General features: G+C 35.3%; 1 protein-coding gene across 1 annotated transcript; it reads right to left on the bottom strand.

The window, feature by feature from the left end:
- Positions 1 to 5,399: 5,399 nt before the first annotated feature.
- LOC132645288 (ammonium transporter 2 member 4-like) lies at positions 5,400 to 7,894 on the bottom strand. Its single transcript, XM_060362194.1, has 3 exons — positions 7,181 to 7,894; positions 6,453 to 6,738; positions 5,400 to 6,308 (listed from the first exon to the last, which is right to left on the bottom strand). The coding sequence occupies exons 1-3, from the start codon at positions 7,766 to 7,768 to the stop codon at positions 5,752 to 5,754; spliced, it is 1,431 nt and encodes a 476-aa protein (XP_060218177.1). The 5' UTR covers positions 7,769 to 7,894; the 3' UTR covers positions 5,400 to 5,751.
- Between the last annotated feature and the right edge of the window lie 3,340 nt (positions 7,895 to 11,234).

Genomic DNA, 11,234 nt, shown 5'->3' with positions numbered 1-11,234 from the left:
GGATGAAAAGGTTTTGTCGTCCTCACATTCATTTTTGTCCTATTAAGCTCTTAGACGTGGCCTGTTGCCCTCATTCCTTTTCCTCAGACAATTTTCACTTTGGCCTTTGTAATGGTGCATTGTTTGACACTAAAGCAATTTGTGGATTTCTTCTTATTCCTTACTCTCTCCGATTAATAATAAGTGGTCGCTTTAGCCTTTTTATTTTGGTTCAAAATAAGTGCTTACTTACATAATTAAAAAGAAATTAATTATTACAAATTTGCCTCTATTTAGATAAGTGAATTTGTAATCAAGAAACTATATTAGTTAGGTCTTTAATTAAGAATAGTTTAGTCAAAATATCTAAAAAAAAAATCAAAGAGTTAGTATTTTCTTAAAGAGTGTGCTAAACACTCTTATTGTGAACCGGAGGAAGTATTAAATTACTCTTTCTTTTTTTTTTTACTTACCCCTTATATTAAAAAAGTAATAAAATTTTCTTTCATTTATTTATTTTATCAAATTAAGATAGATTTATTGATTTTTTGTATATTATATACCACTAATTTCTCGATGTGTCTTTACTTTATACATTTTTTGTAAGAAAAGCAAAACCTACTCTTTTATGGGTTAAAATAAAATAAAAATTATTGGTCCAAAATACTCTGAAATCACTTAAGGATCTTGTACATGATATATAAATTTACAAAAAAAAAAAAAAACATATATTTCAATTATTATTTTGGATGTTAAAACTATCTTCAATTTTGATGATTGTATGATGTCATATTTTATTCGTGTTGAATCAGTATGACTCTCATGTAATTGTTTCTGTTGTCCTAACTTAATTATCTAAACTGCATAAAGGATTTTGTGAATAATTTTGTTGATCGCCTTTGAGATTACTAATTCTAAAAGTAAAAGTAATTAGCTGTTATCATATAGTGTTGAAAATGAAGATAGTATTATCAGTCAAGATGGATTATTATTATTATTATTATTATTATTATTATTATTTGAAAATTTATTGTTTGGTTAACCAAGAATGAATGTAAAGCACACACATATATATAAGAATTAAATTAATTAATATCCAGGTTCATTTTAACGAATTTATTTTCCCTTAATTTCATTTAAAACTAAGCTTATGTTTTCCAATTTATGATCCTCACCGAGTCGTAATTATTTTACATACTTTAAATCATAAAGTAATATTGAATTTTGTATTCCTTTGTATTTGCTAATTCTCCTTCTAAACTTTCTTCCTCACAAATATTTTTCTTTAAAGAATATTCAATTATGTGATCAAGAAACTTTAATAATTACAAAAACTTATCAACAAGATATAACTAATGTACCATTATATTTCTTTAATTAAAATTATTATTTTTTTATCATGAGTTTGAGCCCGAACTTAGCACGGGCCTCATGGTACTAGTTTGTAATATAAAAGAAATTTTTAGTCATTGTAGCTTCTTTTAAGACCTAATTAGTAATATTAACTATCCTTTTATTTAATTATATTTAGTAGCTAATTAACTTTTCTAAATTACAAATGGTAGCTATATCAAAAAATACATACCCAAACACATATATCTTTCTTTTTTCTCAATCACTACCTATTTTAGATTTTTCATTTCTCAAAACCCTAAAAAAATTCTCTCCCCTTCTCTCAACCACCACCACCATGGCCGCACCGTCCCCCTCTCTCTTCTCCGTCTCCCTCTGTGCTCACCCCTCTCTCTCTCTCCGCCGCCCCTCTCTCTCTTCTCCGTCTCCCTCTGTGCTCACCCCTTCCCCCCCCCCCCCCCTCTCTCTCTCTCTCTTTTCACTCAGCAGATCTAGCCGTGTGCATTGTTGGTGGCGGCGGTGATGGACTGATTTTGAGATGGCGGCGGAGAAGATGACGTAGAGGTGGAGAGATTAGGGTTTTGTTGGTGATGGAAAGATTAGGGTTTTTCGGTGGTGGTGGTGGTGTCTCAGATTTGGGTTTTTGGTGGTGGTGGTGTCTCAGATTAGGATTTTGGTGGTGTTGGAGAGATTAGGGTTTTTTGGTGGTGGTAGTGTCTCAGATCTGGCTATGTGTATTTGTTAAAAGTCAAATACAAATACATTCAAAAATCTACATCTCACAAATACACCGTTTTTGAATGTATTTGTCTTTGTATTTTTGAGTGCATTTTTTAGTGTATTTTGTTAATAGCCAAACACATTATTTTTTTGAATGTATTTGTCATGTATTTGAATTTTTTGGTCTTGTATCTGAATGTATATGTTGAAATCCATTCAAATACACGAAAATTTGAATATATTTGGCTTCATAGTAGTTGGAATGTACATAATGTATTTGAAATACATCAAAAAAAGTCAATGAAATACATTAAAAAAAATCAGTAAAATACATAAAAAAATCACTGAAATACATTAAAAAAAATCAGTAAAATACATCAAAAAAATATATATTAATATCTAATTTAATAGCTCCACCATTAAAGGTTAAAATCAAGGATCATGTTTTTCTTTTACCTTGTTCTCATGTATTTGTTGGCAATAAATACACAGCAAAACATACACTATTTTACCAAAATATAGCTATAAATGATAATATTTAAAAGACTAGCTACAAATGATAGGAAGCTGGTGAGTAAGTTTGCTAATATAAAAGTAGTGAGTACTAATAATTGATGCCATTGTAAATTCCCTCAAAACCCGGCAGCTTAAATTGCTGCTCGCCTAACCGCATATCACTCTCCTCTGCCGCCTCTGTAGCTCCCAACAACGCTACGCTCAATCAGGTAAATTTTACTGAGTTTTCTTCCAATCTGTAAGCAAAAATTGCTTCAGTACAGGCAAGTAATAATCGCTCACTTCATGTTTCCTTTACGAATTTGACTGACCATTTTCCTCTTTCTTTGAAGATGTATAATATTGAGCTTCCATATACCTATCTTGTCTATTACTTAGTTCAGTTTTAGCCTTTTTTTGCTTTGGGAAACTGGGTATAATTTGAGATTCTTTTCTGCAACATGGATAACGACTTGTTGATGTCTGTGGTATTGTAAATATTCAGTGAAATTTGATTTGGTGCAGTCAGTAATAAATCTTCCATGTATATGAATTTGGTATGAGTACTTCTTGCTAATCCAGCAAAATACACATATTAAACACAATGATAGTTGAGTGGTTACTTAACCATATTCTTACCTGTTACTTACCTGTATGTGAGTTCATATAACATAGTTTACAATAACCCCGGTACATCATTATTGTTTGAAGTTGTATCAGATGTATATTTTGTCCCATCTTGAGGAAGAAATATAATGATACTGAGCTACTGTGTAGGCTGGAAAATTGAATTAGGTTTTTTTATACAGATACATGAATAGGATTGTTGTGATTGACATTAGCAATGGGAACACGGAAGTTTTAGTTTAATTGGTGAGTTTCTGGTTTTATAATTGTGGTCTAATGAGAAGACATTTTAAAAATGAAGGGACAAGATTGTTAAGGTAAAATTAAGCACCACAAACTCCTTGATGATATATCCAGGGGAAGATCCTAAGTAGTTTCGAGAACGCCTAGGTTCATTTCATTGGTTGCTCTAGTAACACACGGTTCTAGAAGTAATTGAACAGAATGTACTAGTTGGAGTATAAGCGCCTCTTGATGCTATAGTGAAATTTCTGTCTTAGGCTTTTATCAAGTAGTGGCACTGTGCTGCTGCAAATGCGATATATAATAAAGAAGCAGATTTCATATGCATTTGTTTTTTGTAGTACTTTTTGTTTTATCTTTCCAGTATGTAGGTTCTGTTTGAGGCATTGAGGCTTGATCCACAATGAAACTGGAAACAGTTTCCTGGGTTTTTTTTTTCTCATTCAGAATGTGCATTGCTTGTCAATTGTGCAGAGAGGGGAACAGAAAGTTTCCCAGTACCTCTTAATTGGGTTTCTCCTAACACTAAACAACAAACAACAACATACCCAGTGTAATCCCACAAGTGGGGTCTGGGGAGGGTAGAGTGTACGCAGACCTTACCTCTACCTTGCGAGGTAGAGAGGCTGTTTCCGAAAGACGTTTCTCGTAACACTGTTTGGAATATATTTTTATATGGGCAGGAGAAGCACATCTTGATGTGCACGTTTGAAGAAATTCTATTCAGTATATAGGTTGTCCTAGTTGTAGTTTATGGGGAAGAGGATAGTTTGGTGTTCCCTTTGATTATGACTCGTGTTAATACAGAGCCTTGCGTATTATTAAAGGAGCAGAAAAGGGGAAACGATATTGTACTTTTAGAAGCTGGGAAATGGTTCTTCTTGTTCCTTTAGTTTACAGAACCAAAAAGAAAAAAAAAAGAAGCTCTTATTCCATTGAGGTACGTGAAATCCTCTTGTCTGGGACCTTCGACCTACCCAAGCCCTGCTCCTTCAGGCCTCTCCAGAAATAATTATCCTTCATAGTGAAAGAATATATTCTGCCTTTTCCTCTTCCTTCATTTGTAATGTAAGACCACCCATGTTGGGGTTTGGCCAGTGTGTGAAAGACTGGACCACGAGGAGGGATTTGGCATCAGTGTCACTAAGAATGTGAAACACGTACTTCTCCTTTTAACGATCTTTGTGGTGTGTTTCCCGTTTTGCATGTCTTTATATCTTACTTGTTTGATCCAAGAAGAATGCTCCATTTAGATGGATTCAGCTCTCAAGTGTTTCATCTGAGGTAGTCATTCACATGCTTGAATATCTATCTTCGTTGAGTGTTCTATGGGGTGTACGCTCGAAGGTTAACTTTCACATCACACAAAATAATCTTTTTTTTTTTTTTTTTAATCAGTGACACTAAATAATCTGTATTGAGGTGAGGACTGAATTGATGCAGGAGCACTGAATATGATAATGGATGCTCAAATGCCAGATGCATTATCCCCTCCCCAAGTTAAAGCAACATTTCGCCTTGGATCAGAAACGTACTCTGTTGAGGTATGTAAAGGGATTATGTCTGAACAATTGATCTCTATGAAAGAGCAAAGCATGATTATACTGAAGGACTACATCACGAAGCATAATGTTCCAAATGAGGTCCCTGATGAACCAGAGGAATTTTCTTCAGAAGATGATGGTGAAATTCCCGAGCAGCCCCCTGTAAACTCCAAGAAGCGCAAGTAAATCCATTTTCTTCCTTTTGTGCTTATGTCTTTGTAGGTTTTTCTATTTTTATGATGGCTGTTAACACTCTGTTACGTGGTGAAAATTGTAGTTGAAAAAGATGTGGAATTAATTTCCAGTTGCCATAACTTGAGATCAAGGGAACTCTTTTAGTAGTTTACAAGAGTGAGATGTGAATGCTTGGTGAAAGTTTCCATATCTCTTTAATTGGACAGTATTTCTCTAGAATGGAGTCTAACAAAGGCCCTTTTGTCTGTTCGAACTTGTTTTATTTTGAGGAATGTATTCGTACTTCATATTTTGTTTTCATGATTGATCAAAAGTGAGTACAATCTTATGGTTGTGGATGATTTCTCCATTGCTGCCTCATTTCTTCTGTTTATTCCGTGCTCCGAAAGTATGAAGACTAATTTGGTCCTTGCAATATTTCGAAGAAAAACAACATATATAATTGGCGGTACCAATTTTAGTTCTACTGAATAATAGCGAGTTGAGTCTCATCTTTCCGTTAGAAAGCAAGACCTTCTTTACAAACATATCTAGGACTAGCGAAGGCATAATATTTTTGCAAAGTATAGTGCAACCTAGTCATAGAGAATATTTTTCATACCATTTGGAGTTCAGTCAGAGTCTTTGAAACAACTGATGGATACTCATCAGCATCATATGCAGAATTAGTCTGGGTATTTTCATATTTCTCTTCATCATCCCATAATACATATGCTTCTTCTCCGTGGATAGCATCATCTCCAATTTGCAACACCTCTTCCTCCAACCTAAGAGGCACGATCAACTTAATGAACAGACAGACCAAGCTGGTCATGACAATATTTAGACATACTATGAATCCGATTCCAGCTAGTTGAGCTCCCATTTGCCGTAGCCCAGCTGATGTTCGGCCTGTCTGCAAACCATAGGCTAAGCCGATGTACCTTTCCCATTCAGGTACTAGGTAAAACAGCCGACAGAGCTTTGGCACTGCAAAAAATCCAGTGAGGACACCGCCTAAAATTCCAGCTAGGGCATGTGTATGGAAGACGGCGAAGGTGTCGTCGATGTACCTTAAGAGCTTGATCTTCTTGTGAAGGATTGTCATTGTGTACCATGGTACACTTCCTGAAATTAAGCCCATCAAGATGGCCGCCCAACTTTGAACAACTCCTGAAATTAAGCACTACCAGGTTGTTACTCAATTTCCTAGGTTAGCATATCAGACTTGCTACGTAGAGTTACTTCTTGTTGCAAGTCAACTTCATCTGATGTAAAAAAATTATACACTGTCAGTGAACAAAAATTAGAACTTACCGGCACCAGGAGTGATGCAAACAAGGCCGGTGATCATGCCATTAACAGCACCGATCACAGAGGGTTTGCCAAAGACAGCCATGTCTAGGACCAGCCAAGTTAGGAGGCTGGTGGCAGTGCAGACATGTGTGTTCAAGATGGCTAAGGAGGCGTCGGTGCTGGCGGTATAAGGGGCTCCACCGTTGAACCCAGTCCAACCCATCCATAACAGGCCGGCGCCGGCCAGCATCATCAGAATGTTGTTTGGTGGAAACGTCTCTCTATCTTTGTCCAGCCTAGGCCCTACCTGTTATTATAACATTAATATTGCCATGCGATGTTACAAGTTTTGATCAGGACAAGAAGATCACCTCAAAGTAAGATTCTGAATAACCTAAAGGGAGAGTTGAAAGTAATATTCCAGTTTAAAGATAGTTTTATTCTAGGATATAACTTATATATCCCTGATAACGTAAAGAACTGCACGATCATTGTAGTTTAATTTGTTATAGTAACTTGTCTTATTTTTTAGGTTACTAATACCACTTTTTATGGATAGTTACACTTAAGTTTATATAAGTTAAACTCTACCGTGGATTTAAGATTCATACACGAACAGTGTAGCAATTTTCTTGTACGATCAGTGTACTGTGACATGTTATGGAAGTTTCCTTTTCATTTTTTTTTCATGGTTAGTTAATGGTTGTATAGAGGGAACTGGAAAGAGGGTCTTGTGTTAAAAAACTTACCCAATAAGCTGCAGTAAATCCAGCAACACCAGAAGAGAGATGAATAACATAGCCTCCTGCAAAATCAATCACTCCTAACTTGGACAGCCACCCATCTGGGCACCAAATGCTAAATGCACCAATAGTGTACGAAAAAGTATGCCACAAAGGCACGAACAACATCCAAGCTATAAAATTCATCCTTCCAAGAAGTGCACCAGCTATCAAGATTGGTGTAATGGCCGCGAAAACGAATTGGAAAAACACCATAGTAGCCGTGGGGAAGTATCCCAAAAACGCTTGTTTGAGAAGGTACTTCTCGTCCAAGGCGACAGACGGTTTTCCCCAGAAGGCCACAAGCTTATCACCAAATGACATTCGGTAGCTCCATCCTACCCAACATATGAGAACGGAAGCAAATGCATAGAGTGCCATGAATGATGAGTTAACTGCCCATTTCTTCTTTACCATGCCTCCATAGAGGATGACTAAGCCGGGCACACACTGGAGCCCGACTAGAGTGGCAGTTGTGAGCTGCCACGCGTTGTCACCTTTGTTCATCCATTCCGGACTTGCCTCATCTGGTGCTAGATTTGAGGGAAGTTCCATTAGACACAGTGTCCCTTGTAAGAGCTGCTCGTGTTCCAATTAATACTGGAGCAACAAAGAATGAGATGAGTTTAAATGAAGCAATGTTAGCGGTGAGATCATATATTGTACCTCAGCTCGCTTGGAACCGAGGCTTGATTGTTGCTGTAATGAAGCAACAATTAGCAGGAAAACTTGAAGTTCAATGGGTGTCTAATGTTATGCTTAAGAAGGGTTTTACGAGGAGTGCTAATTTTTTTCTTTAGTTGTTCTTTTTAATTGTCACCTATTAGGAATAATTTAGGATTAAGAATATGATAGGATAGTGACTGTGTAAGAAATGGGCAAATAGCTTTCAACTGTTAGTTTAACAGGAGTATTTCCTTTTGTCTTTCCTGTAAGAATGAAAGTGATGTCATTGCCGGCTTTAGTAGCTAGTTGGCCTGCTCTTGGAAGTGTTCAGTACGTAACTATTCAAATATAATTTTAAAAAGGGTACAGAATGAAAGTGTACGTAGTATTAAAGAAAATCACAATGAAAGGGCAAAAGAAATAAAAAATAAAAATAAAGGAATCAAGAAATTAAAGAATAGAAAAATGTGAATGAATTTGATGATTCTCTTCCAATTTATGGTTATTCTGAAATCGAAAAGTTTTATCATCATGTATATTTTACAATGTACAAAGTAATATTGAATCCATTTTCATAATTTCCGGATCATTTTTCTTATGAATATTTACTGCTCAGAAACAAAAAAACAAGTTACTAAATATTGGTTGAACTCCTTTTAATTTGGGGAAAACAACACCAAATACCCCTAAGATACAAAATAATTACCCGCTTCATGCCCCTCCTAAATTAATTCGCTTCTTATTCAACCGGCCAAAACTATTTACCCGATTTAGCCCCTCGCCCAAAACCCTTCATTCATGATATCATCGCAATATATTTATATATCATGTTGGTATCGTGGAGGACTAAGAGAAAGACTGAAGCAGTCCTCCATAATACTATCTCAGTATATTTATATATCACGATGATGCCATGGTCCTGATGAGTGTTTCATTGAAGGACTAAAGTAGTCCTCCATGATACCATCACAGTTAATGTATATAAGATGATTGTATCATAGAGGGTTTTTTTTAGAAAAGTGTGTCGTTTTGAATGAATGAACATGATCATCCATAATGCCATCTCAGTATATTTATATAACATGATGTATCATGGAGGACTAAGAGAAGGATTGAAGCAGTCTTTCACAATACTGTCTCAGTATATTTATATACCATGTTAGTATCATAATTTTGGGGCATCTTGGATAAATAGTTTTGATTCTTTCCGGGGATACGAAAGTAATGGAGATATTGACGGGTAATTATTTTGATTTGAGAGGGCACGCGTTCTTCCCCCTTTAATTTAAGAACAAAAAATTTGGTTATACAAAAAAATCTTACTTGGACAAGAGATAATGGTATGCATCTTCGTTCTTCTTTTTGCGTTTTCCCCCTTAGGTTTTATTTTTTGTCTCTTACTTATTTCTTCATATTTTATTTTATCTTCATTTTCTAAAGCAGCTACCTTCCTAGTCCCTGCTATTTATGATTCTTTCTATTGTATTACTTTGATTCTTTTGAGGACGGAGATGGAAGAACCCTTCTGTCTAATGTACAAGTGAATATAGAATTTTGACAATGTCAAGTTTACTTATTACGAAATTATGTTCCATCTTTTTGTCCTTTTTTTCCTTTTGTTTTTATTTTTTTATTTTTTTAAACCTAAATAGTTACGTTTTTTTGTATGTCCTATTTTTAGTTAGCCTCCTTAACTTTTTCATTTTACTCCCTCTGTCCCAATTTATGTGATGATGTTTGACTGGACACGAAATTTAAGAAAGACTTTTAAATCATGTGATATAAAAGAAGCCAAAAAAATTTGTGGCTAGAAATAAAAAATTTAGACATTCAGGATTATATAGGGACTACTGGAAAATATTTTTACATTCATGACTACTGATATTGTGTGCACATTGTCTAAAAATAATTACGAAATATATAAAATAAGCGGTTCACGATACAAGTAAGATATGCATAAGAAAACACACGTAAAAATCATTAACGAGACTGACTAGTTTAAGTAAAAAAAAAAAAAAAACTTACGTTGCTTCTGAATCATTTTTTTGTGCGAATTACCCTTCAAAGGCACTGGTCTTTAATTTTTGCCCTTCGCCTAATATCCCGAGATTCTGGGTTCGAATCCAAGTTCAGCAAAAAAAAAAAAATCGTAAGGCAGAGTTTTGAATGCAAAACTCTATTTGAGGCCTAACTTTGGCCCGAATAGCCGAACTTTGCTACAAAACTCTGCCTTGCGATTTTTTTTTTGACTGAGCCGGGGTTCGAATCCCAAACTTCATAGTATTAAGCGAAGAACAAAAATTAAAGACCACCACTTTGACGGACAAAAATTAAAGACCAGCGCCTTTGAAGGATAATTGTGCTAATGACCTGAATTGGGCCAGATATGAAAACGGGCTTTCACAGATAGGCCGAACACAAGGCCTTTTATCAGTTATAGACCGAGCCCAATGGATCAGCTTGACTGCTAGAGGATCGTTAAGCTTAGGAGCAAAGCGGTCGTTTGGTATGCGGGATAAGATAAGACATCCAAGATTAAGTTTGAAATAAATTTTTTACTTTGTTTGGTTGAAGGTATAAAATTTAACCTAAACTTAGTCTTGGATATCTCATCTTATCCTATCAAGCTTGATATTATTTTATCCACTTCCCAGGTGAGATAAATTAATTCAGAAATTATAATTCAGAAATATAATTCCGGAATAACTTAGTACGCGTACCGTACGACTCCAATTGGGTCTACAGTCACACCTAAGAGAAGTTGCTGTTGTTGAGTAAAAGTTTTCATTTACCACAAGATGATTGGCTAACTCTAACAACATATGTGGTGTATTCATCCCAACTCCAACAACTTCTACATTATTTTTGGTTTATTAACCATTTTTAAATTTATTGATCCGACTAATTTAAATTTATTTTCCCATGCCTGTTAAAAGGACAAACATATAATCTACCAGTATTTTTCTATTTCATAAGTCGAACCCAAGACCTCTACGCTAGAGCGTAATGTCTAATAAGATCTCATTAATTCCACCACATTTATGTATTGCCATTCAGGGGCGAATTTGCGTGTAAATTTTGGGTCACGTGAACACATGATCACTCGACTAATTTCGATATATTATGTGTATAATTCTGAAAATATATCTCATATTAACTAAGTAAACACATGGTCATAATAGGCTAAGTAGAGCATTGGTCAAAGGTTATCTTTGTATTCTCAAGGTCATGGGCCCAATCCCCAGCTTGGGCAACTTTTTTAATTTTAGCTATTATTTTCTAAAGCTACCTCTGGTGCCATTGGTTTTCATTATTACACCCCAGCAGTACAAGGTGGAATCGAGACTAGAAGATT

The sequence above is a fragment of the Lycium barbarum genome, chromosome 6 (genome assembly GCF_019175385.1).
Source record: "Lycium barbarum isolate Lr01 chromosome 6, ASM1917538v2, whole genome shotgun sequence".
NCBI classification, from domain to species: domain Eukaryota; kingdom Viridiplantae; phylum Streptophyta; class Magnoliopsida; order Solanales; family Solanaceae; genus Lycium; species Lycium barbarum.
Note: the sequence above shows the minus strand (reverse complement) of the source record. Positions and strands in the feature narration are given on the sequence as shown.

What these genes read in the sequence shown, in the direction of transcription:
- LOC132645288 (XM_060362194.1), bottom strand. Translation starts at nt 7,768, where the DNA reads ATGGAACTTCCCTCAAATCTAGCACCAGATGAGGCAAGTCCGGAATGG. An exon ending in GATTTACTGCAGCTTATTGG is followed by an intron (nt 6,739 to 7,180) that starts GTAAGTTTTTTA and finishes TTATAATAACAG; the next exon opens with GTAGGGCCTAGGCTGGACAA. An exon ending in TTGCATCACTCCTGGTGCCG is followed by an intron (nt 6,309 to 6,452) that starts GTAAGTTCTAAT and finishes GCTTAATTTCAG; the next exon opens with GAGTTGTTCAAAGTTGGGCG.